The following is a 27,489-nucleotide window of genomic DNA, read 5'->3' as shown; positions in this document are numbered from 1 at the left end:
CGGATTGGCTGTTGCAACAAATTTGTGACCTGCGACGTCTACGATACGACCAATGTAGAATGGGCTTAACTTATGGGCTTAACTTAAAAACTATGATTTTAAAACGCTATTAATCCAAATTTGATTATCCATAACGATGATAATTGCAGAGAAAAAATTGTAATTATTCGGCAATGTATAAGATATTATAACATTAATAGTATGCGTACTTCTTTATACAGCATTTATATAATAAAAAAAATCATGAATTTAATAATGTACATACATGCAGAGTATAGGAATAAAGAACAGACCTAGGATCTCGTGGGTAGACCTGCCCTAGGTTTTTAACCATAATTTGCAGTAGGTGGTGCTATAATCGATTCCCCCTCTCCCATCAGTAAACTACTATCACCATCCCACGGTTTCGAAGTTAACCTTAAAAGTACGGGAAGTCGGGAACGTGCCTGCGATAGGACGACCGCGTGATAATCACATTTTGGACAGTTCGTCCGTTTGACTATTCAAACCACTTTAAGCGTGCCGAAACGTGCGTGCTGAGAACGAGTCTGTTTGTTTCACGGGAGCGCAGGGGAGGAGCATGCGAGTATTTACGGGTATTTCTGAGCTGAAACTGCAATTTTCGATTCAAAAATGCTCGCGGACACTCGTGCACTCGTGTCGCAGATTTTCTCCGAGTTGTCAGAATTTTGGGAACCGATCTCCCGTTATTGCAGAGACACGCGGACCATACAGTAATCTTAACGACACGTCATAGCGTCCGTCTCTACGTAGTGGGAATTTACGACGCCACATGATTTACAGTGATACCGATGGCACATGTGGTGGTGTTCATAGGTTATACAATAATAAGATCTTTTCAATAGATCTGTTTTTTATTCCCGCATTAGAAATTTCTTTCTCGCTTTCACCAAATTTCTATTACCCTTTAAGTTTCAAAAATGTACATATACGATAGAAAACAGTGTTCAATTTATAGAAAACAGATCTATTGGCAGAAAAGACTTGTGTCGCAAGGAAGAATTAATCGCGCGCACTACTTTTGATTAAACAAGTACTCCTTTTTAAGAAACACAAGATTCACACTCAAATTTAATATATTTCTTTAAAAAAAAAAAAATTTATAAGGAAAAGAGATTTATTTTTTCTTTTCTTTTACCTTCTATTTTTTTTCATTTTAAGAAACAACAAATATTTGTAGGATAAATAATGTGTGTGTATAATTTCTTTGACCTAGAGTTTATTTTGAAAGTTTTTTTTGTATTATTTTTCCTCAAAGTTTCTCGATGCTTCTTCGGTAACTGTAGATAAAGAGAAGATCATAGATATAAATACTACAGGAGAGCTCTTGAATTAAAACAAATTTTTAACAATTACATATAACAAATAAAATTATTGTCTGTAGAAATAATACGTTGTTCGATTGTGCATGCATGGAAGATTGTGTTATCGACATTTGAAGATGGATTGTGACGAAAAAAAGAATTTAATAAATGTTAACTGGCAATGCGACGTGCATATACCGTAAATTCTGTGTTTTGTGTCGTGTATTTGTCATGCAAGATACTGACAGCTAATGCCTTGTGAATCTAGTGCCTCCTTGGAAAGCTGTTTCAAGCAAATTTCTACGGCAAGTGAGAAAACACATCTAGTTCAAGCCACAACAAATCATGACTGAGATTGGTATAGATAGTCTTCGAAATCTCATCGCACACTTTGCAAAGAACACCTACAGAACCAAGGATGCAGATGTCACGGTATTTGTTTCATAAATATATTTTATGATTAGACACATGAACATTAAGCTCTTTGTAAAATTAATGTATCTTTTGACAGAATCAGGAAATCATGCAGAGGTGTATGTTGCTTGCGGCCGTTGATTATGAATATTCTACAATTGATAACAGCGGAGGTGATCTTTGTGCTCATTACCCTAGCTATCTTATGATATTAGAACATGATAAATTTCGAAATTCAAAAAACTGCGATACATCAGTAGCATCACCATATCTATTGGAAAATATGCTCATCAAAAGGAACAAGCTCATCAAACTGATGACACGTTCAAGATTTGCCAGATGTCGTTCAAGATTTCCAGTGCCAGTGATACTCTACAAGGGTAGACACGTTTGCAGATCCTCAACATTGTCCAGTGGACCAGAAGTGTTCGGAAGAGCTGGATTAGATTTTTTACTATCTAGTGTAGGCAGCACCAGTTCAGTGCAGCCAGTTACACAGGTAGAAGAAAATCTACCCAAGGAGGAATCAAGGCTGACTGATTTGAAAGATAAAGTTAGATATTACGATATTGAACTTCTGAAGACTCTTAATGTAGGAACCATCGTAGACTTCATGGTGGAGAAGAAGAAAGTTAAATATGGGATGACGTAAGGATGATACAAAGTTTCTCTCTTGTATTTGTATATGTCATGAAACAAATATTTGGAGAGAGCTAGACATTATCTGATTGTTAAACTTTTTTTAGTAACTTGTAATTGTGTTAAAAGAAATATAAAAAGTTGCTTTTGTATGACAAAAATAGAAGAAAAACAAGATGGCTCTATAGTAAAACTATTTATTTTATTGCACATAATTAAACAATTGAGTGAAGATTATAGTTTGTAATAATAATGTTTAGGATGGAGCATATATAATTTCTCCAGAAGAAAACTGCAAACATAGATAATAGCTATTCCGATAAGATGTTCATCTTCACGAACACAGAGTAAAGTTCCATAATAATAGTTCTTAGTATGAGCAGTCTGTTTTATTCTATGAATCCACTTTTAGAGGCCCTTAAACAGAGCTCTTTTGTTCGGTACTCAGCGTAACTTCGTCGGAGAAGGTAGACCAAGGGAGGAGGTACAGCGACTTTAACCTCATTTCACTGCCATATCCTGGATGTGAATTCTTCAAGGAATTTAGAGACCAAGATTATCGATCAAAGGATCTGGTGTTTAACTGGTGCCAGAATTACATAGATGCGCCAATATGTGTACCTGAAGACCCAATCTCCAGTCAATTACGAGTCAACTGGAATCAGTATACAGAATGGAATCTAGTCAAATTAACGCAGAACTATTTAAAATTAATACTGAGATATCTGAGTGATAGTAATAATGGATTACTAATTCACTGTATTTCAGGTATGAATATATATTCATTTATATTGCAGCAATATTGCTCCATTAAAATTTCAAAAAGATAACTGTTTTCCAAATAACTAATTAAAAGATTACTATTATTTGTAGGTTGGGACCGTACACCATTATTTATTTCATTATTAAGAATTAGTCTCTGGGCCGATGGTGTCATTCATACAACATTGGATTCGTATCAACTATTATATTATACCATCGCCTACGATTGGATGCTTTTTGGACATGATTTAGCAGACAGGCTCAATAAAGGAGAGGAAATCCTTTTTTTCTGTTTCGATTTCTTAAAATATATCGAAAATGAACAATTCAGCATACACAAACATTATGACAGAACATCGAAACATAGCGAGTCGGAGACTTTTGTGATTGACAGCGAGTCTTTTGAAATCATTACAAATTCAAGTTTTAGTCCAAAAAACAGCTCATCTAGTTCTATTGAACAGAATAGCGTAGATGGTGATTTGTCGACAGCTGTGTTTTTTATTGACTCCACTGATAATCAAGATGACTCACGCAACAATGTGTATGATTACTTTAATTATTTATTTTCAAGTATCATAGCAATTTCATATAAACATCATTTGCTATATATCTTGATTAGAGTTCTAACATTTTTTTGTATGTACCATAGAAATATTGCTCACGGGACATTTACTACATCTCCAAATAAAGATAGTAGTATCGCACAAGAATCGCGCTCATCGCTGTCCGCAAATCGTACATCTCCGATTGGTGTTCCAATACCACGCAATCCCCATGTTCGACAACGAAACGATTCAACATCTTCAGGCGATTCTTGGCAATTGGTAACAGGGACTGGTAGCCTATGTGGTTCTACGACTGCTAATGCTCCGCATCTAGACAACATATTAGCACCTGATTCAGATTGTAAGCCGTCATGTACTACTTGTCGTAGAACTCGACGTACATCGCAAGAACGCAACGTAAATGATGATGAAAATTGTGTAATGCATACACAGTGAGTTCTTAGTATAATTTTTTGATTTAACAATATATTTTATTTCTTATAAGATCTATAACTTAACTTACAATAAAAATGTTGTTCCAGACGTAGAGAACGTTTGCATTGTCTTCGAAATATATTTTATAAGGCTTATGGACCTCATGGATTTCGATTGAAGGACGAATCAGGTGGTATCAGCCAATATATCGGAAACATTGTTGGGATGACTTCCATTCAACGCACATCCTAGTGGCAAATGTTATTAAGTGACTTTCTAAAAGCATGAATTTACAGTCGATTCTCCTATTCTAAGATTGCCCGATCATTTCTTCTATTCTTTAATCTTTGTTTATTATTCATTAATTATTATTTCTCTAATGGAATTTGTATTCCTTAGTCCTTGTTTATTGTTTTAATCCTCATTTTCTCTAAGCGCATTTCTTCCATTCTTCAATCATCATTTATTATTCATTAGTCATTTATTTTCTTTAATATTTCTTCTATTTTTTTAAATTTTTGTTTATTATATTCTTATTTTCTTTAATCGTACAAATCTTATACACATGGATACGTCTTGTTATGATCAGGGAACTGAGTTGAGCGAGAAAATATATCTTCTATCCTTTTACGAGAATGAGACTACTGCTTAAACTCGGGCGTAGTGTCATAAATATATACATATATATATATAGACTTCAAGATTGTTTTATTACATTTAAAAATAATTATTTATTAAATATCTACTTATGAATGAAAGAAAATATTGCCATTCTTCCTCCAATATATATCGTATTATCTTATCATTTATATATAATAATCTATCAGTTATATATATATATATATATTAATCGTGATATATAGTAACATATTGGTTACATATTAACCGATAAATTAATATATACTTATAATCGATAGGTTAATATATAATTTAACGGTTATATATTTCAAATTGCTAATTATTTCTCATATATCATTTTGAGCATGTGTCATACATTTGATACAATATAAAGAGTAGAAGATACAACGCATTTACTGTTTCTATCTAATGGTAAAGATGTATCTATGTATATAAGATTTATTATTTAAATCGCATGTACAAGAAGAAAATATCACATATCTTGTTTTTTTAACTTGTCTTTTCGCTTTAATATTAAACACGAGAGCAAGAAAATCATAACTTTAAACAAATTTAGCTCGTAATATGAAACAGACTCTTAGAATAGTAGAAATCGATTATATTGTTAATGGGTACGGTCAACGCAATGCTACAAATGTTTTGAAATGTCCTTTTTTAGAATGAATTCGTAAAATTCTTTTTTCTAATCAATTAAACGCTTCAAAGCATTTGTAGTGAAACTTTAATCGCAGCCAATAATACTTTTGTCCAATTAACAATTTTATAAAATGAATTTATAAATGGAAATGAGGAGAGAGATTGTACATAACTGTTTTTCTCAAAATTGGACTGTTATACAAGATGTAGTATGATTGAATATGATAATCAGAAATAATTGAATAAAACTTGATATTTTTGTATATATCTATAAAAGTAAATGTTATATTTTGTCACCTTTGTCTCCCTGTATGTAATTCCTATATATAAGTACTAATTTTTACTAATCAAATTGTTAATATCTTATAGACTTACAGATAAAAATGACTTGTTAGATCTTTTAAAGAAAGTTTTAGGAATCCTAGAGTTTTAAACGTAATTTAAAAAAAAAACAGGTAAATTCAACAGATTTTTTTTTATTTTAAAAAAGATATACTTGTCTTAAAAATATATTAATTTTTTTTCTTATAAATATATAACATATAAATATATAAAAGACCTTTATATTTGTATAATATGTATTGAAGGAATATGTAATCTATTTTATCACAGAAAATTACAGATTCATCAGATGGACAATTCTCGATGGTGGTACGTATTCTCTGCAGTATGGACATTGCGGTTTAACACGTAACCATTCGCTAAGACAGCTCCAGCAAAATAGATGACCACATAGCGTCGCGGTTGTTGCTGTTGCTTCTAGACACAACTGACAATTGTGACTGATGTATTTAGAATTAGATGTATTTATAGCAGCAGTATCTTGTATTACGCCACTTTGCCAAATTTTCAACAGACATTGAATTATAGTAGCAAATCCTAATAATCTTAATCCCCAGCTGACGGTATCCTTGGGTCGAGGTCCATATATCTTTAAATTATTACGTAAGTATAACAAAATTTATATAATACAATATTATGAAGTTTTACAGAACTTGAAATTTACCTTTGTATAATCTAATCCAGCAATTCTCCTTCCCAGGCTGTAGTATCTACCGTAAACGTAAAATATCCCCTTGTGGAACAATATAATTATAGGTATCATTGTGCGTAACTTGGATAGTAAAGTATTTAAAAACATTATCGCTGCTGGAGTCAACTCTCTAAGTGGATGATTCACATACGCTTGCAACTGTTGCAGTAATTTGAGCAACGTTCTCTCACCGAAACATTCTAAAATAGCAGCTAATATTCTCACCTAAGAAAAAAACAGAATAATTAAGTTATTGAAAGAAATTTGTTTCTAAATAAATTTTTCGAGCTAAACGTACAGTCAACGTTGGAACTTTGCGTTGCTCTAAATTAGCCTGTACTATGCCGGTATATTCCTCGCCCAACGTTTGATTGCCCATGCCCGATGTAAAAATAAAGTATAATAACTTGAATGGAATGTCAGACCGAATGTATTGAAGCAATGTCCTGTGCACCCCGATATTCTGTAATATATCGGACAGCTTCTCCCGCAAGAATTTAATGAAATCATCGTCCCGTTGATGCGACCGTAATATTTCTGCCCGACTTGCACATTTCAGTTTGCGGCCAGGCCGGTTTCCGTTAGTCTCCATTTTTCTCAATACTGCACGTTTATATTCTATCGTGATGGAATACGTAGTGCGATATCAAAAGGCGAACTCATCCATAATTATGCGTGAAACTCTTAAATCATTAGATTGCGTTCAAGTCGTTCAAAGTCCTTATTTCCTTAACCTCCTAAATGCCTAAACGTTACCGTCATTCCAATTTAGATATTCTTCACTACTTCGGAATAGTTCGGATCATTTCGAATATTTATCCACGGAGTATTAGGAAGGAGTCGACTCCTTAGCTTTTTCGATCCTCAATTTGTTTTCACCGATAGGAGGCGTTGTGTAGTTGAGGATGTAGCGTGTCTGTTCGTAATCACGTCCAGGTTATTAAAGCAAAGGAGATTGTTCTTCGATTACTAAAGAAGTTTTATTAATTATAAATTGACACTTTTCATACAAAGAGAATCGTAACGGTAATAAGAATCTAAAATCTAAGTAAGTTAAGTTAAGGTAAGGTAAAAGGTAAGGTAGTTGACTTGCGCGCGCGCCGAACGTTATATTTCATTGGCCTATATCAAGAGCCTCTTTCACCAACGCCGATTAACTTAATCGACGATTAGTCCATTGGAATTGACCAATCGCGTCTGTCGTCAGAACTAAATGATAAATGCGATTGGTCAATTCCAATGGACTGATCGGCGTTGGTGAAAAAGGCCCCCCCTCCAAGGAGGAGATAAGTAGATATTCGGGGATTTAAAGGGAGAAAAAGCAAAGATGAATACGAACAGACCTACTGATATTTTGCACATTTCATCACGTTGGTGACTCATTACGTCTAGTGTTTTTCGTTTTTTTTTTTTTTTTTTTTACTAGAACTGTCGGTAAGACAGAACGGCGGCCGATTCGCCCGGTCGGCTGCGCCAACGGCAATGGCGGCGACGTGTGTTCGCGGATAGAGGGCAACGGCGGCGTTGCGGCGGCAAACGGCGGAGAGGCATCGCCCTAGATAACGGTAGAATCGCGCAGTGCTGTCGCGTTGTCTTCTCGCGTGAGTGTGAAAATCTAGGAGGCGCGGGGAGGTGTACAGGAAGAGGGCAGGCGGCGGCAGGAGAGAAAGAGAGAAAAAGAGAGAGAGAGGCGCGTCCGTCCGCGTAATCAGCGTCGTCGTCGCCTTCTTCAAGGCTCGTGTTGCCCTCGTGAATCGCGAACGGAGTCGTGTTGTGCCTCTACGGGATCGATCGGTACGCACTGTGCCGATATATCAGGCGTGCCGTGTGTGCGGCGACAATCTCGAGAGACGCAGGCCAAGGGGTACCCGGTAAAAACCGCATTCGTCATAACGTGCGACTCGAATTTCCGATCTTTCGTCAGCCAATGCGGGATCGGTCAGGCTAGTTAGTCTTGGCTAGCGGCGAGAAACCGTTCAACAGGGAGAGAACAGACAACGCACGGCGGTCTCGTTCGTCGTACCCCTCGGCCTCTCCTCATGGACTCGTGACAGGGTGGCGACGGAGAAGCCGAGCCGAATCAGAAGAGAGAGAGAACGCGCGGGCGGGCCAAGGTATAGCTCTAATAAAATCGCCGAGTTCTCTCTCGTCCAGTCGTGGCGACGACGAAGAGACGGGGCCGACGAGGGACGCGAGGAGAAGAACGAGAATAATACAGGCTTGCCGCTGCCTTATGCGCGTGTATGTGTATGCACGCTTGAGAGCCGCTGAGCCGACTTGCGCGAGCGACAGGGACGGACAGTAGGAGAATAAGAGAGACCGAGCGGGAACGAGAACGGCGGAGGAGAGAATTATCGAGTGAATCCCGGGGAGATACTGCGTTCTGCGAGGAGCGTGGGGCCATTCAGGAGGCACGAGAGGTAAGGAACTCGGTACGAAACGGAGGCGCGCGGCTCTTCGAAAAAGAAAAAAGAAGAATCCCCCTCCCCCCCCCTCCCTCCCTCCCCCGTTCGAGAAGGCGCCGATGCATCGTGCCGTGCCGTGGCGTGGCATGCCGACCGGAAATCGTTCACGGCGTCGTCGGCGACCGCGCCGAGAAGATCGAAGGCGGATTCACGGTTCAGGAACGATCGGTAACGGGGGTGCTTTCCTTCCGTTTTTGGTGACACGAGTGCCGTTCTACACCGTTTCGTATACTCCCTGAATGTCCGAAAGATAGAACGGTGTTTATGCCGCGATTTGTGTCAATAGATGGAAAGCGGCCTCGTTCCCAAACGACGTCCTTCCCCCTTCCCCCCGTCCGGGAAAAAAATTGTCAGGGCTGCATCTCGTCTTTGGGAGAGAAGCGGAGAGAAAGATGAATCCGTGCCAGAGAAGGAAGTCGAGCCAAGAAGGGAACGGAGACTCGGCGCTCCGAGTGTCGCGCGCTCTTCTCTCGCTCGGCGCTAAACCGAGTGTCTCTCGCGGGTAGGAAAGCCTTCCGAGGGAAACGGGCGTTGTTTCTTCCTCTCTCGTTATCTCTCCTCGTGATTTTCCTAAACGAGCGAGACGACCGCGTGCGGGCGGTGCGTGCGAGCGAGCGAGCGAGCGAGACCGCCCGGCTCGCTCTCCTCGTTTCCGCACACCGGGCAACTAGCGTTTTCCTCTTACGGTCACGGCCCGCCCGAGCCGCTCGCGATCTACGCGACAACGCGCGAGAGTTTTTGCGCGCGGATACCCCGTATACGTGTGGGTCTTTCATCGGGATTCGGGGAGAGAAACGTCAGGCGGATCACGCCGGGCGATTTAGACCGATCCTTCCGTCCTCTCTCTCCCCCCCCCCCCCCCCCCCCCCTTCCCCTCCGTTTCCGTTCCTCCCGTTTTTCGCACGTGGATAGGCGAGGAGACACGCGGTGTTGTACTGTAATTGGTTACTAACGAGCACACATCTGTAGGAAATATATCTTGCTGGGCTTCCTGCGTGACTAATGCGACGAAGAAATAAATCGCTTGGAGGTAGATCGTCGGGGGACAAAGGCGAGGTTCTTTTCGGCCGTAGTTCCTTGCACTCTCCTTCTTTTCTCTCTCGGCGTTTAAAATAAAATAGACGCGTGCTCTCACGGAGTATCTGACTAGGGGAGTAGGAGGAAACGAAAGTGACTCTTCTACAGAAACGTCGAAAAATTTTGAGAGAAAAGAGAGAGAGAGAGAGAGTAGAGAAATTTGTAAGTCCGATTATAATTCACTCTCACATTTTTTCATCTATCTTTGTTTCCGTTTAGGAATAGGGGTCTGCTTGTATTCTAATAACTGAAATGCTGGTAGATTGAGATAAAGGTATACATAGTTGAATCTATTAAGCAAGTCGAGATAATCAGAAATTCAGTTACGACAATCAGAATTCTGACTGATACGATCGGAATCCGTTTTTTGTTTGTACTTTTTGTTAATACAATCACGCTGGAAACAGTCTGGTTGTATCAACTGAAACTTCGGTTGAAAGTAGACAATTCCATTTTCACAATCAGAAATTTTTCTCAATGCAAAATATTTTTCTCTGTGTTTAATAAGACATATATTTTCTTTCCGTGACACACTGAAAAAAGACTCTGGTTGCATTAACTGGAATTAATCGGTTGAAAATTAACATATCAGAAATTTTCTAATTGAATCTATTATAATTTTAGTTGAAAATAACCGAATTCTGATTAATCGTGAATTTCTAACTCGTTCATTTTTAATCAGAAATTTTTCTCAGTACAGAAGAAATTGAATGAACTCGAGCTGAAATGACCTTTTTTATCACCTGTCAATTGTCAAGCTCAATTGAAAAATTTGACCATTAGGATTCTGTCGGGATCATAAAAACGATCCCTGCATCCGTTCGATGCATCAACTTGAAGTTATAGGGTCTTTTAAATCTGAGCGTTGACACGAATCTCGTCAATTTAAGCCCGTAACGCGGTGTGACGGGAGTAAAGAATAGGGATTAATCATTTTAATATCGAAGAGAATGGGGGAGAGAGAGCCGAACGCGAGGGAAGCAACGCACTAGAAAGAGATTGTATCCTGTATTCCGTTCGCGAATCGCGGATCATGTCAAACTGGAGCTTAAGAGTAAAATTGAAAATCGCTCTTCCACACGCAGAGCTTCGGAGTTTTTAAGCTGGACGACCTTGATCCGCTCTCGCCACCCTGTATTTCTGTATAGAGGACATTTTTGGTGATTGATTCATGGCCTTTTCAACAAAGATCACGGAGAACCGCGTGGCGTGTTTCTAATCTGTAGTCGACTCACGTGAGTCATCGTCACGCAGGAAGTGGCTTCTGGGAAAAAAGAATGTCGACATAATGCTGATCGGGTATTCTTACTTATTGTATTTGAGAGAGTCTGTTTAGACATCGACTGAGAGGAAGAAGAACATTTTTTGTTTGTAATCTTTTTGCAACAAAAGTCTTTTGGACAAAAGATAATTATATTTAATAAACCAACTGCAAACAATTGAATGCTGTTTATATATAATATAAATTTTCTTTCTGTGACAGAAAAAGTCAAAATAAAGGTGGCTTAAAATGTGGGCCAACTTTGCATACATTCGCTAAATATTGGCCTACATTTATTTATATGGATAATTAAACATATTACGTGTGTAATATTTGTTAATGTTGGCGTACATCGGCGATATCGTCTGGAGTCACTTCCTTACATTGATTCCCGTTTCTACCATACTGAAAAAAATGTTTGGTTGAAAATGGGCAAACCAAAAAAGTTCTGATTATATCGATCAGAATTCCGATTATCTCAACTAGAATTTTAGCATAAATTTATATATAGAAAATTTTCTAGTTAAATCTACTAACAAATTTAAATCTACTAAAATTTTTGATGAGATATAACCGAAATTCTGATCGATTTAATCTTCTGGTTTGATCATTTTCAACCAAATATTTTTTTCAGTATGGTAGAAACGGGAATTTCTCTCAGTGCAATGTAATTTAATTTTAATCTAAGAATTAGAAAAAGATAATGAAGAGTTAATTAAACCGAGATTAAAGTTTAATCTATCTATATACTGGTAGAAATGGATATGAGAAAGATTTCTAGTGAAAATGAACAAACCAGAAGATTTGGATCATAGATGAAAGAATTAGAATTCTGTTTTGTTATCTAAAATTATAACAGATTCATCCAGATGATTTTGATATGTCTATTTACAACCAGAATTCAAATTAATGCCTATTCTTCTTTTACCACCAATGTACTTATCACTTGTCAATTGTTAAATTTTCTTATTTGAAACATTTGTTTATTAGGATTTACGTTAGGATTATAAAAATGGTCTTCTTATATAAATTCGTATTTCTTGTCGATTTCACAAACCGAAGGAATATCCGTCCCAAAAATGTGCACGTCACGACCGATATTTTTCCCACAAATGGATATGCAAAAATTCACGATGAGAAAACGCAAAAATTTGCAATTCATGGGCACGTTTCGTCAATTTTATTTTTGTTCGTATTTGTTCGCGAGCATTGCGTTATTTATTACCTTTCGAACTGTAAACGACATTAGATAGCACATTAACACTGGGGCGTAGTGTTAATTAATATATGCCGTATTAAACGCAACCGATGCACTTAAGAAAGTTACCGTCGCAGTACGTAATAATATAAGGACAAGCCACTCTGGACGTTTCGAAATATTGCCGTAGACCTGCCGAGGATAAAACGAAAACTTATACGGCACAAAATTGTGAGGAAGTGCAATAATAATTTTCACGCGACAGCTGATGTGTTAATCGACACGTGTGTGTCAACGTGACGCTAGAGAAAGACCAGACATATAGTTAGCGCCTACGATATCATCTCGTATCGCATAAAAACGATAAAGCATTTTATTTAAGCGATAACTCGCCAACACGGACCCGTTCATCCTTGAAAAATGAAAAAAGAAATCTTACCCCCCACGTTGTTTGATCGATGGTTACGAACGATTATAAAGATTGATGCCGTATTTATTTACGCGGTTTTATTCTTGTAATAGAGTTTCATTTTTCTTTTATACAATATATATATTTATATTGTCCTGTTTCCAAGATGCATTCGGTTAGGAATATTACACGAACACGCTTCTTTGTTATACAAACGAGTATAAATTTAGGCGATTTATAATACACAGTAATATAATTTTCATTAATTTCACTTCTCTAAAGCCTTACCAATAAAAATAGAGAAGTAATAAGTAGAATAATCACGGAAAGAACGATTTTTCTGAATTATCTAAATATTTAGGTAGATCTGAAAATAATCTTATTAATAAACCGTCAAATAATTATGTAGGATGACGCTCAAACTGAAGTTTGCTGAAGTATCACAATTTTTTGTACCACTACTCTTCATATTTGAGTTTTCTATATTAATTGTTGGCATAATTATTTTGACGCTTCAACATTATTAATCAATAGGGTCAATCTTATCAAAGAAGCAATGATAAACCCAATCTCTTGAGTTAAATAATATTTTTGTTACTTTTGACATTCATGTGTATCGAAATGTAAATCAATCCATTTCTGTGCTTAACTTTAAAGTAAAGAATGACTATGTTAATATTCTTAATAAAATAATAAACTAAATTTAAGTCAAGTTTAATATATATCGTCTTGATCTACCTAATTTGTTTAATTCTATTGTTTTGATTAAAATGACGACATATTGTTTAAGAGCAGTGGCGACCTATAGAAATGACTATAAAATAACTCAAATTGGGTATAATTTAACATTTAAATTTAACAATAAACAAAATTATTTTCAGATTTGTATCTACCTAAATTTTTAGATACATTAAAAAAAATTGTTCTTTCCGCGTATCTGCGATTAAATTTATAAAAAAGTTGGCATTTTTTTTAAAATAAGAGAGACTCCAGCACCCTCTTTCTTCTTTGCTTGCAAAGCCCATTCGATCAGCCAGCCAGGTCCCCAGCTGCGTCTCCTGACTCCGCGTCCGCATGTTTCACGCTCTTACAACGCTCGCCATTTCCGCTAATCTCCTGGAAACTCGTTAAGCTTATTCAATTTACCGTAATCGTTCATTCGTTTGTGATAATTTCATTTTCGTCGGGCGAGATTTTACACACGAGCTGACATTCCAGATCGCCGAAATTAACGCGGGATTTGTGCAGAGCAAGAGGAGAGAAATAAAAATTTCCCCTGTGAAATTTTAAACCTCGTGGAGCGCGCGAGGTCTAAAAATATAAATGATAGAATTATTCGAAACTTTATATTGTCAACACCTGCAATCCCTCTGTTGAAAAGCTGTACGGCGAGAGAACCGAGTTCGTTGCTGCGATGTATCGCGTTCCGTAAACATTTCCATTGATAAACGCGAAACCAAGCAACTGCAGTCGCGACTGCGTAAATTCGCTGCTACAAACGATCGCGCCTGTTGAATACGTATAGCGATTCTGCTGTGAAAACGAGACTCCACTCGACTTTGAACTCGGATAGCGCCTTCGACTTACGTCTTGTCTTCGAAATAGCTCGCTCGTATCGCGTAAATATCAATGTTTTCGCGCCAATATCGAGCTATTTCGGAGTAAAGTTTTCATGCTTCTTGCTAGCTCGATTGCACATTTACATTCTGCCAGGAAAAACAGTCGTACAAACCTGACCGTCCGATTCTGTTAAATTTCATAAATGCACAAATCCGTTTAAAAACTCGAGAAAATATTCGAGTCGTTCCATTAAATAAATATTGCTTTTTATGTTCGTAATGCGTAATAACGTTTATTCAATGAAAGGAATGCACTTGTCGATAAAATTATTTAAAAAGAATGCCAGGGAGGATGATGACGTTTATAATTTCCATGAAATGTCCGATGTGAACGTTTCACTGCGAAGCTTAATAAGGCCTCTGGGGTTACGCACCATAAGGTTCACGAACCCCATGACTCACTGCGTAACATGCAATGATTCTGATTGTGGAAACTTTTCTACCGATGCGATGAGGTGTCACGGTGTTGTTTTTCGTTCTTCGACTTCCTTTCATACATTTTTAGCACTTACTGCTAAAATTAATGTAAGCCTTTAATAATATAATAGTAAATAAATTTATTACTATAGTAAAATAGTTGTAATATTGAAGTAATAATAGTAAATTTACTATTACTATTTTAGTGATAAATTGATTGTATCCGTTATATATATATCCTATTATATCCGATTATCCTATTATAGAATAATAAGATATAATAGAATATATAATAGAACATAAACTTATATTAATTTCAAAGGTTTATTATCAAAGGTTAAAAACTTTATAATTATAAAGTTTTTAATAAATTTATTACTATTAATTTACTATTATTATTTTACTACTAGTATTTTATTTGACAATATAAATTCTTAAAATTAATATTATATAAAACTTTAATAATTCCATATTAGAGATATAGAATGAAAAATTGATAAAAGAATTTTGTGTTTTTAACGTTAAATAACGTAATAACATACGAAAAGATAATATTACACTTATTATACTGTAATAATCTTCGCAATAATCTACACATTCACATTATGGAAGTCGGTCAGACCAGTCATTTTAACCATGAAGCATTTCTTTCTCAGCTATCGAAGTCTGTATTCTCGTTTTATAATCAAGATTAGCGAATAAAAGCAGATTAGAAGCCTATATATTAATTGTTTCATTTCATGACACGTACATAAAATATAGATAATTAGTTTATCAAATAACTGTCAGCTTGTTTTTCATTCAGCGTTAACGTTTACGGTGTTAAGCGAACTTTCATATCACGCATTATTACGGCGATGCATAATACATGCCCTATATACGAAGCCGGCCTTAGGAAGGCGAGTGATTTCCTGCATTTGTCCCGCGTAGGCAGTACGCGTGATCCTACTCGTCTGATTAACATATGAATTCTTCAGACACAAAATCAATGTATAGGCTTTTCTCGTAGAAGAGCTACGCGATATTATTCTGCCGATATATTATTACTTTTCTCTTAAAATCACTCGAAACGCGTGGGATTTATAATGAACTGGAATATGTAAGAGTATAGACCGATTATTCAAGATTTATTAGTTAAGAGAAAAATTTGATTAAGGTATCAATTAAGTATGGACTATTAGGAAAAATATTACAAGAGAGATCTGGGTTTTTGATATTCTTACGATAAAAGAGTAATTTGACGCAGTACAACCGTAATAAATTACAAACCGCGGGATTTAATTAGCTCCCGTTTACTAGTGCGTTAAATAAATCGGAGATTTGTCGAAAATAAAAGTGTATAAAAGTGTACCCGCGGTAATTAACGCGATCAACTAGTGAAATTGCGAAGGTAATTGGCCGCATTAGTTCGAGCACGCGTCTATATACGCCCCGCGTTGTACGATAATAATCACGTCTACGTCTACGTACGTTGTGCGCGTAAACCATGCGAGAAAGAAAAGGGATGACGATAATGTTATGATTAAAATAATCAATTCTGATATCATTCGATTTATCGAGACATCGAACACGCGTTTGGAGACTTTAGCATCGATCTTACAAATCCTGAATTAATTATCGCATTAATTCGGGATGTGTTTGATGTATGTTATAGTTAACACGGGTGTTTGTCTGACAGACACGACGTAGACCTCTCGTATGTAGTGCCGGTTTCAGACAGTGATGTTACACGCGGTCAAATGGTAACTGACACATTCGACCATCTATTAGCTGTCTAAGAGCAGCATCGAGTGCAATGGGAATTTGCATCGTATGTCCTTCCCGTGCAGAATCCTTTGTCTCTCTCTCTCTCTCTCACGCTAGAAAAACGTTGATAGAACTCTAAATATTTTGCGATAGCACATTGAATAATCCGGTTAAGTAGAATAAAAATTCAAGTCCAGAGCTAAATTTAACGGCGACATTTAAATTCTTTTTTTTCTTTTGTTTCAACAAGATTGATAAAAGTAAATTTTGTTTTCTCTCGGACAGTCTCAATTCCAATTATCGAGTTTAAGGCCGTTCGAGTCTAAAGTAGGAAAAAAAAATGGGTTAAGATTATCGTTTAATCAGATCTTTCAATTTTAGCTTTTCGTTCAAAGAACGGCGACCAATGAAAGGAAGAGCTGGTACAATTGGAAAAGATCAATGGATATATATTGTGTCACTTTCTTTGTCCTCTCGGTGGGAGTTTACACTATTTTTAATAAGAGCAAACACGTTGCTCGTCCCAGATTCTCAGTTTATTGAGTTAAACAACGAATGTATTATATACGAAAAGGAATGCACGCAAATAATTAGCCGACTGCATGATAAGACAACCCGCATGATTATCGTTGCAACTATGATAATGCCTGCTTTAACACTGCATTGTCTTGCCGTACGTACTGTGTAGTTTAGTTGCAAGAACTGCCATTATCACGATTTATGCCGCGTCAACGACAGAAATAAAACTGAAGCTACTCTCGCGACCGCATTCCGTGTGAACGTCGCTTAACTACTGTTGCGCAACTACATACACGCAATTTGTTTCCTGTTAATCAAATGCGATACATTTTTACATGAGATTAACCCTCGTGGCCTCGGTTTGCTAATTATATGAAAAACATGCGAGAAACAAAACTCCCAAATGAAATTTTTTTTTTTAATTATTTATTCAATTATGAAATTAAATTTTCTTATCTCTACACTTGTGAATGACGAGTGCACTGAAAAAAATTTACTAAATCTTAATATATATTTCTTTAAATACTTTTAGTATTATATTAAATAAACATTTATTTACAGTAAATATAAATATTTGCTCAATAAAAAAAGTGATAATTAAATTAATGGTTTTTTAATCAGAAATAAATATGACGTATATTTATTATACATTTAATAAATATTTACTTGGAACTATTTAAACAAATTTTTATTACTTTTTTTCAATGTGTACATTAATCAGAATTATTAACGTGCGGTGTTATGGTATAATGGAAATAAATCATTGTGCGCGTGGGGGAATATCCTGATATTAATATGAATAATTTTAAACATAAAGGAATAACGACAGCGATCGATTTATGCGGATATTATAATATATACATACATATACAGCCTTGACCAGAAGTATAGAGTAATTTATGGCATTTTGTTAAAAAAGGCGGTAATAAAATTCAAAGAAAAACTATTAGAATGTTGAAATTGTTATAAAAAGAACTATTTTTTAATAAAACTTTTTTAAATTTATATTTTTACATCAATTTGTAAGGGTGCTTTATACTTTTAGCTAAAGCTATGTGTGTATATTCATATATATATCTATAGTACGTAGATGCAGAATGTTGCATAAACAATGGAATATTTTTTGTAATAGTCTTTTTTTTAAAACAACTATCGCAAAAAGTTCGTGAAGCTGGACGGGAGAGATTCACAGACTTTATCGATCACTTCACACTGAGATAAAATAACCGATAGTTATTTCATGGTGAAAACTAGCAACAGGAAGATTTGCTGTATTATTTAACAAAAAACATTGAATACAAAAACTGAGAACTGGATAGTTTTTATGGTTGACTGAAGTTTCTTTTTTTATCAGTTACATTTTCAGTTCATTGTAATTAAATATTACATTGTTGCTCCATTAAAGTATTATAGATTAAAGTGATATTTTAAGAAGAGAAACTTGAGGAGCCTGACATGGCTTTCACGAGTTTCTTAAGACTTCTGGGGTGCAATGGGGCGACAGTTTCGCGCTTCATAGAACTTGATAGTTACTGAACCGTTCCTGTTTAACTTGACTTCTATTTAATTCTGTTTCGTCTGTTGTTTTCCGTAAGTCCAAACTCAAATAATTTATACATGTCAATATAGTTTTTAATTAAATACCTTTGCATTTTTTTTATATCATACAAATATTCATTTCATTCAGAAATGAGGGATTTTGCGGGATATGAAATGTCAAAGAATAAGAAGCAACATCTATAGAGTTATTACTGTATTTTAAAGAGGAAAATAGGTCACATCGGATCCGACATCAAAAGAAGAACATTGGCAGGCATCCCTGCTCATTTTCTTCAATCCACGGATTTTAGCTTGGCAACTATCGTATCGTCTAGCGTGTGTGATTCGAATGATAATATTTGCTGAAAATCTGTAATCTAACATGGGTATGTCAACACCCAGTCGATTGATCACAAACAATCGATCATGCTGTAGCAGTAAAATTGTGTTTCAATGGGCAAACGCAGAACCATTTATACGGTGAAAATTCTATAAACTTTCGACATCGACATACCACTGTAGTATAAGCTCGATTGACCGTGTTTATTCGATGGAACCAATATTCACAAACCAGCACGAATATAAGCGACGCATGAAAGAAAAGAATTCATTTGTGGTAGAGTCTAAAAAAAAAAAATACGTGAAAATCGATATTACTGAATAGTTAAGTTATAACGAGAAAATTATTTGAAAGATAACATTTCAAAAACTGTGTGTGGGATGTGAAAAGAATATTATTATATTGTATATTTCACTGTCTCGTATTATATCACTTTCTTTTTTTAAGCCTTTATCATGAATAATGGTTCATAATATTTGTGTGCAGATATATCGCAGAATTCTTGCATAAGCTTCTGTTATATTCTCAGATTAACTCTCGACGGAATTAACGTCGAGATATAGAAGATACACACGAGAGACGTAAATTCACTCACTCGCACACACGGACGACACGTTGAAGAAACATTAATCGGTATACGAGCCAGCAATTGGGTCATACCGTGTCTCCGGACCTCGCGACAGACGACAGGCGGCCAATCTGTGACGCGCGGAGACCGGAAACTGGTAGCCTAGAAACCGGAAACCGAACAGGGCTGGCAGATCGCCGGGATGCTTGCGAAGAGAAACGTGATATACGTACGCCGCGCGAGATCCGATAATCGAACGCGACTCTCATATATGATATGCACATGCATGCATACGTCAAGGATAGGGAATGAAATCTGCGAGACGAGATAAAACCTGCATGCGGCAGCCGCGATCGTTACACGCGTCCCGCCTCAGAAAATATTTCCGAGGTGAGACAGACTTACTGATGTAAATGCCTATAAATGAAAGTGATTTTCTATATTTAGCCGTTTATGTATCGAACGCTGAGGAACTCGCAGGTACTCAACGGGAAAAATACCATCTCGAGAAATACTTTTCGCTTGTATGATGCGCCAATTCTTGATCTGATACATATGTTCTGATTAATTACTATACGAGGATACGTATCGCTTCTTTGTTTCAAAGATAATTTAAAAAATTAATTCAGTTCTTTGCATAACATCTTAAGCTGCTTATTATTATTAGTAGTACCATCTTTAAATTGGCAATCAATTTAATTTGTGATATTGTTTCCAGCTTCACAATTTACGATTGTGTTTTAAGTTCGCGCGCAATAAACCGAGTCGATGCAGTCTATAGAACTGACAAAAATGTATTATGAACGATTAAGATCAGTTTTGATCGAAAATAAGATTCTTTCTATTACTTGATTTATTTGATGGGTTTAATTATTTCCAATTAATTTTCAAAAGATTTAATTAAAAATTTAATTACCTGAACTTTCTAAATTCTAAGGGAAGAGCTATTTTTGAACTAACAGAAAATGGTTGATTAATTAAATAATATTAGCAAAAATATATTTTAATGTCATATTAGATATCGTTTTATCATTTTTGTTTCATGACTCTTAAAATCACTTATTTTTAATTGTAAAATTTTTATAATTATTTTACCTATCTTAGAATTATATTTACTTAATGATTGATAGGGTAATTATGTTTTCTCAACTCATTCATGATAATAAAATCGAAAATCACCGTTTTCAGTTGCGTCAATAAACAGTGTATTGATTATACTCGACCTGTGCTATGAACATTTCAAATCGAGCTGTTTTATTATAATGATATACTTTAGAATTAATATAAAAGTAATCTAATTGGTTGTGTATGTGTGTGTTATTATTATCTTGATCTGAAAATAATGTAAAATGAGCGTAAAATATTTTCACGTTGAGCATTTCGATACTTACTAAAGAAAGCTCCATCTCGAATGCTAGACTAGGACGACAGCAGTTATTCTAAGACGCCCTATATATTTGCTTCCAGAATAATTGCGCGCGCTCCCCTTTCTCATATCGTCAGGTCGTTTACAATCATCGTTATGGCGATGTGACTTTTATAGAAAGGTGCTTGCTCTTCCACACACAACTTTCCCGCACGAAAGACTTCCTTCCTAGGGGGAATCATACATCAGATTCGAAGGGAACGACTCCCTCATCGTGTAAGATATACGGCAAATATAAATAAACGAATGTTGCGAGATTTTCCTTTTATTCGTATCAATGTCAGCGTCCGATAAACATTCTAATGAATTTCAAGTCATATCGAGACTTCTTTAGATTCGATGTGGTTAAATATTATCGATATCATACTGAGAGAAAAGGATATATTCGTGTGATCATAATTGTATGGTAAAATAATTATGGTTAGGAGCTCTGTTATTTATAGCCATTACTGTTATGGTGTGTGTTAGTAATAATATATTTATATTTCTATGTACCAAAAATTATATGGTTGGCATCGAAGACGACTATAATTTATATACTTTTTATATATATAATTGTATATGATTCACGAAAAGAATGATTTTGCTGAAATGTCTAAAAATTTAAGTTGATACAGATCTGAAAATAATTTTCTTGGACCATAAAAATAATTATAGAACGTAATGAGCAGTAATGCTGTAAGAAGTTTTAACATTCTACCAACCAGTTTAAGCATATTACATATAATTATTTTGATAGTTTAAATTATTTTCAGATTTGTATCTAGCTAAATTTTTAGATACTTTAATAAAACTGTTCTTTCTGTGTATAAATTATTATTAATAATTATGAAGAAAGAAGGGAGTATTAATTGAAATTCTGATCGAAAATTATCCCAGTCAGAATATTCTGGTTGAACCTATTATAATTCTAGTTCAGATAACCAGACTGCTGCTTGATATGATCAGAATTTTCCATCTCTTTCATTATCAACTAAAAATTGTTCTTATTGTATAGCAGTAATAACTATAAAACTGGAACTGCTTGACCATAATTATTTAACTATGCAATTATATTCACGAATATCAAATATTTTTCTCTCATCTTATTCTCATCGTCTTCCTCACTTTGAAATCAATGTCTTCGATAATCGACTAGCGATTGCGTTCGCAGTCTACCATTTCCCATGATTTGCACGTGGCAATATAGAATTGAAGGAATAATCGATAGAGTCAAGATGCTGGAGGCAAACTGCCGAACATGCCTGTCGGACGATTAAGTTTAAATTTCATTCCACCGTATATCTTCCGCCATATATTTCCGCGTATTTCTGGAGCAGGATAGCGGAGCGGTGCCCGCCCACGCAATCCTTGAAAATTACGTTTAATCACGCGTGACGCAACAGATAATTGATAATACATCTTCTGCATTGTTTGCTTCTGCACACATGTGCCCTAAGCATCATCCATAGCTGCAGCCACAGCGCAAGCCAGACCACCGAGACCGCGAGATCGACCGCGTTTCGCACCGATACTTTGCAAAGCTTTTTTCGTCGTCGTCGTCCCGTCTTTGACGCGCTCTCTTTCTCCCGCGATCAATCTTCGGTCGCGTAACAGAAAATATCGGCCACGGTCCTCGGCACCGAGAGTAAGTGAACTTGAGATGACACAGTGAGTTTTTCGCAATCACTGCAGAGCGACGAGATCTCGTTCGAATGAATCAGTAAGCTTCAAAGGGTTAATCTTGAGCTTTTTATTTTTTTTATAAAAAGCGGACTCCATAAATACGTGCGCCACACATATTGTACTATGATTAAATTGGCGCGCGCTCACAAACGGAGAAAATTTATAATTATATATTCATTGCATAAATTATCCAGTTTTGACCGAAAATAGCATTGTTTCCTTTCATTTGATTTATTTTTATCGGGGTCTGAACGTCATTTATAATTATAATTCACCTATAACATACAATTATATAATTACAATTCGCGGAGTCTGTCTTAAATGTGCAGTACGAAGATATAATAGTGCAAGAGCGCGTAAAATTCTCAACTCAACGCAGGATTTTGACGAATGTAACGTTTTAAGCTTTGGCTCGCGCATAGAAATGTTCGACGAGCGAAAGAATTAACGGAGCTTTTAGGAGCTAAATTGTGGGCTTATTTTATTTTTATTCCGAACCCATCGCGCGTCTGGCTGAGTGTCTCCCGCAACGGCGATGATTGGTTTCGGTCGTTCCACCTTCTGAGCGAGACGCGAGACGTGATGCGACGCGACGCGACGCTACGCGCCCGCGGTATGCGTGTGCGTGCGTAACAACGGGCGGCGTACATATACACCGATGACGATAGCGCTTCGCCTTCGAGGAGTAAAGACCTGGTTGAGTGAAGTGACTCGACGTCGGTAGAGGTGACCGAGTGCAATCAAGTGTATCGGGAGTCGCTGGAGCAGATAACGTATTTACAGGTCAAAGTGATTGGCGGCGCGACGGTGTATGTGCGACATATCCCTCTTGCTCTCTGTGTGAAGCGTGCGCGCGCGCACGGGCGTGACAGACACAGGTCCTTGCACGCGTCCGGGATGTACAACAACAGCGATTGTGTCTCGTAAGCATTCGCCGATATGTACGTGTCAGTTGCGCGAGGGTCATGGTATGCGCGTGTTTACGCGGCGAAACGCACACACGTACACCTAAGGACTATGCGCGAGCTTTGTGTAACGAGTTTTCGTCGAGTGTTTCGATGGAAAATTCGGAGTCTATGACGCGTTTAGTGAAGTACTTGCGGGAAAACATGAGAAATCCCGCAAGCTGCAGATCGTAAACAAGGTCGATTTCGTTCCATTTCGATAAATTCGTAAGAGGATCAAGGAATTGGTATTATTAAAGTGAACAGTGAATCAGTGAGAAAGCTCAGTCGAAGACATCTGCGGAGTCAAAGAAGCGCAATCGTCTTCTCTTATTCGAACCTTAATATTTGTTTTAATATCTTATTATCTTTCATCTTAAGTTGATTCCAAATTTTTGAGGTATATTCCTCTTAGAGATTATTTGTAAAATATATAACGATGTAACCTTTCTGCAATTAGAAGACAGTAGAGAAAAATTTTGAAATTTTACCCCAAATGATTCGGAAATAATAAACGATAAATGACGAGTTATTTATATGCGAATAGTAGTGAAAACGCAAAGTGTACTCGAAAAGTGACACGATTGCAACAGTCATCTTCGATTTGCGTTTTCTGCCGGCAGAAATACACACCACGAGAGAATGAGAAGCCTTGCTTTCTAATTCCCGCGTTTAGCGGCTTTAATTGTCACGGACCGACATCTTCTAGATAGTAATATACTTAATTAAAGTCAAAGACGAAGGTTGATCAAAGTTCATTCGACCAGTTTCTAGTACGTTTATACCTATAGGTATAAACGTATAAAGAACTTCATGTGTATCTTACGGAAAGTGAATTAACCAGCAGGTGAAAGCACAGTAGAAAGCATAGATACAATAAGAATATAAATACGCATTCTTATGAATGTTGCCACTATCAGTTTAAAAAGAATAAGATAGCTTGAATCATATCGCTCTTTCTTTTTCTCAAGTATTTAATTAAAGAGAGATGATAACAGAATTGCATTAAATCATATCTGCATATCTCAGAAAGAAAGAATGATTCAATTCTTTCTAATGGACAGGATATTAAGATCAAGCAATGCGTCGTTTGTATCTATATGTCCGTCGAAAATAGAGATTTTTTTTCAAATATAATGCCATTACAGAGGATCATGTAAAACTATGTAACCTCTGCAATAAAGAGTCAAATATTGCCGCCTTACTTACTATCTCGAGTGTCCAGATATTTACTTCAAGGTCTCTGGTCGGAAAAAGTAGTGCGTTAATGCACGAAAGGTTAAAAGGCAACCATCTGGCATCTCCAAACTCATTAGTGGTCAGAATGTGTGCGAACTGATGAACTTCTTCGGGTCATAAATGTGAAGGGAGCATAGAGATCGTTTTCGGTTTCTATATTGTCTCTAAGTTCGTCAGAATTCTCGGTTCCTGCGAGTTTCTCATGTTGCACGGAGAGTTCAGGTATCCTTAACAAAGTAAACCAAGCCGCGGTTACCCTTATCCCTCGAGAGGAATGAATACGGGATACAAAACGGCTGGGGTTTCCCTTTTCTTGAGTACACACGTGCGCGTGTTTGGCAGGGCCGACTCCTCCATTTCTCTCTATTGGTGAATCTTAAATCTCAAACAGGAAATGCAAAGATTTACTCGCGTTGTTCCACGCAAAATAACTAGGTCAGCAGAATTTTGGCAAACTTCAGTCTATTTTAAATGTATATGTGTGCACGTGTGTGTTGCAGCTTCGAATGCATTCCGTTTTGTGCTTACTGCGCTTGTATAGGCATCATTTATTCTTGTTTAATATTTGATAGACAATAAGAATGATAGCGAATAAAAAGCTTACAATGTGTGAGCTTGAAAACAGAACGCATCTCTTGTGCGTGACATTTTTTTCAATAATTTCAATCGCGGACCGGTATTCATAGTCCGTTTTTATTATAAAACTGTCTTAATGGCTTTTTAAATGCGCCAATACACAGCTCTGTGATTGGTTCGTAACATCTCGAGACTGTACTTAAGAAGATAGTCTGAAATATAAGAACTGACTACCGGAGATGTATCGAGCAACATCGAAAGTTCGATCCCTTGATACTCCTCCTCGATCAACTTGTTGCCCGTATCATTCGCTTTTATACGGCCTCCATTAATTTACAGCGCACTTTAATTACCCTGTATGTGGCGTATTTAACGAAATTGTGAAATGTAAATACATTATAATGAAGCTATAAACGAACGACGCGCGTGTATCTCCCAAGACACTATTCCGCAAAATCGAAGATCGATGTTCCATGATGATATCAGCACGTCCGCCGTGTTGGCTATAGACTGTTTGGTCTTTGTTAACAAACTTGTAGAAGAACAGCATTACCGCGAGCTGGGCTGGAGAATGGAGAAAAGTTGGCGAGAAATTAAACATGGTCGGCGTACACCTTGGAGAGAGCAAGGAAAACCGTGGAAAAAAAAGAAAGCTTGAGAGCTATTCCCGGGAAAGATACGCTCGTAAAAGATAACGAAGTTATTTCCTGCCGTGCGTGTTCCTTTCTACGGGTTCTCATTTTTTGTTCATGTATTCGTTTTTCTTAAAACATTGTAATCATGGTTAATCTTATTTTGTAAAAACCAGACAATGGAATCGTGTGTTGGCCAAGAAAATACTCTGCGGAAACCTTGAAATTCTATTCCTATACGTACTCTTTCTCCGCCCTTTTTCGAGAATATTGTTATACACGAGTATCTTTGGGAACTAAATTTGAAGTTGATTTGCCGTCTCAGTGACGTACGACACGATTTGTTCGAAAATAGATAAACCGATTTTAAATTTGTCAAGTGACATTTCGGCGAATTATTTATTCACGATTAACCTGGTTGGAATAATGTACATGTATCCCTTATATGAAATTACAGGAATCGCATCGCCGCTCTTTTTCTCATGTTACGTATTAATGAATATTTATTACGCCGGTTTAATTTTTTTTGCAAAGTAAATAACAGTGAACAAACAAATGGAATTGAATGCGGGTTTGAAAAAAAACGTTCCATGTATCATATATAATGTATATAAATAGTAAACAATCGAGAAATACGAAAGTCGAATAAAATTTGTTTAAATTGTTTGAAATTGTAGAAACAGAAATGCAAACGAAATCTGACAATGCGATGCGCAGTTTTTAAAATTTATTTTGAAATTGACATAGGTATATAAAAAATATTGTAGTTTATTGTAAAATTTTAAATTCATTTTACGCCTTTGAGATAACTTTATCAAACACTGTGTAACGTTCCAACGAAAGTCCTAGAGTAGCGGCTTTCATTGTACAGGTCCATTCACAAGGTAAAATCAATGACGGATTGGCGCAAAGAATTCTGCGGTCGTCTATTGGCCACAGCGTGTCGCCATGGTACCACCGTTAACCAATCAACGTCCTATTCGCGGTATTCGCGTTTTCTCTCTTGCTCTGCCATTCGTCACGTGAAACAACGCGCTTCGACGAAGCAAAACACGACAAGGGGAGCAATGCGTGACTTTGTGAAGCAAATGCTACTATTTTTCCCGTGAAATAATTAACTATACCACTTCCGTTTCCGGATGTCAGAATTTTGCGTGATATCAGTAGCTTTCAGCTTTAAGAAGCAGTAGCCTAAAAAAGGAAACTTTTCCATAAGACCGTGCAGCACAAAGTTCAAATTTTTAATTATAACGATACACTTCAAAACGCAACAATGACAAAATTAAATCATCTTTTTAAAAAAATTTAAATGTAAAAAATTAATGTTTATCTTTACAAAAAAAATACATATAATTAATATCGTAAATGATTAATTGTAGTCATTTACGATGCTAATAATATATAATATATATATATAT

The 27,489-nt window shown here is 36.4% G+C and overlaps 3 protein-coding genes across 4 annotated transcripts in view; 2 read left to right on the top strand and 1 right to left on the bottom strand.

Moving 5' to 3' along the window:
* The first annotated feature begins 500 nt into the window (after nt 1-500).
* Nucleotides 501-4,555, top strand: EDTP (Egg-derived tyrosine phosphatase). Of its 2 annotated transcripts, none has more exons than XM_018539660.1 (7): nt 501-596; nt 1,594-1,757; nt 1,837-2,387; nt 2,827-3,146; nt 3,252-3,684; nt 3,793-4,140; nt 4,231-4,555. In XM_018539660.1, the coding sequence occupies exons 2-7, from the start codon at nt 1,671-1,673 to the stop codon at nt 4,373-4,375; spliced, it is 1,884 nt and encodes a 627-aa protein (XP_018395162.1). In that variant the 5' UTR covers nt 501-596; nt 1,594-1,670; the 3' UTR covers nt 4,376-4,555. The 2 variants fall into 2 exon arrangements, with proteins under 2 accessions (XP_018395162.1, XP_018395161.1); XM_018539659.1 differs by lacking the exon at nt 501-596 and adding an exon at nt 821-837 and having other exon boundaries at nt 1,406-1,757.
* Nucleotides 4,556-6,013: 1,458 nt separating this feature from the next.
* Nucleotides 6,014-7,208, bottom strand: Pex10 (peroxisomal biogenesis factor 10). The gene is made up of 3 exons (XM_018539687.1): nt 6,730-7,208; nt 6,405-6,656; nt 6,014-6,329 (listed from the first exon to the last, which is right to left on the bottom strand). The coding sequence occupies exons 1-3, from the start codon at nt 7,021-7,023 to the stop codon at nt 6,015-6,017; spliced, it is 861 nt and encodes a 286-aa protein (XP_018395189.1). The 5' UTR covers nt 7,024-7,208; the 3' UTR covers nt 6,014.
* A 734-nt stretch (nt 7,209-7,942) lies between these two features.
* Nucleotides 7,943-27,489, top strand: part of Rap1 (RAS oncogene family member Rap1) — a 21,468-nt gene continuing 1,921 nt past the window's right edge. Inside the window, exon 1 of the mRNA XM_018539715.1 lies at nt 7,943-8,851. The gene's annotated coding sequence lies outside the window, so the exon portion shown is untranslated. The remainder of the gene's footprint in view (nt 8,852-27,489) is intronic.

Source organism: Cyphomyrmex costatus, unplaced genomic scaffold (assembly GCF_001594065.2).
Source record: "Cyphomyrmex costatus isolate MS0001 unplaced genomic scaffold, Ccosl1.0 scaffold219, whole genome shotgun sequence".
Lineage (NCBI taxonomy): Eukaryota > Metazoa > Arthropoda > Insecta > Hymenoptera > Formicidae > Cyphomyrmex > Cyphomyrmex costatus.
This window is presented reverse-complemented; position numbering and strand designations above follow the sequence as displayed.

Bases quoted from the DNA above. Each gene is read 5' to 3' on its own strand.
- EDTP (XM_018539660.1), top strand. From the start codon at position 1,671: ATGACTGAGATTGGTATAGATAGTCTTCGAAATCTCATCGCACACTTT. The intron at 2,388-2,826 runs GTAAGGATGATA...TTCGGTACTCAG, and splicing joins AAAGTTAAATATGGGATGAC to CGTAACTTCGTCGGAGAAGG. The intron at 4,141-4,230 runs GTGAGTTCTTAG...ATGTTGTTCCAG, and splicing joins AATTGTGTAATGCATACACA to ACGTAGAGAACGTTTGCATT.
- Pex10 (XM_018539687.1), bottom strand. From the start codon at position 7,023: ATGGAGACTAACGGAAACCGGCCTGGCCGCAAACTGAAATGTGCAAGT. The intron at 6,657-6,729 runs GTACGTTTAGCT...TTTTTTTCTTAG, and splicing joins GCAAAGTTCCAACGTTGACT to GTGAGAATATTAGCTGCTAT. The intron at 6,330-6,404 runs GTAAATTTCAAG...AATAATTTAAAG, and splicing joins CTGGATTAGATTATACAAAG to ATATATGGACCTCGACCCAA.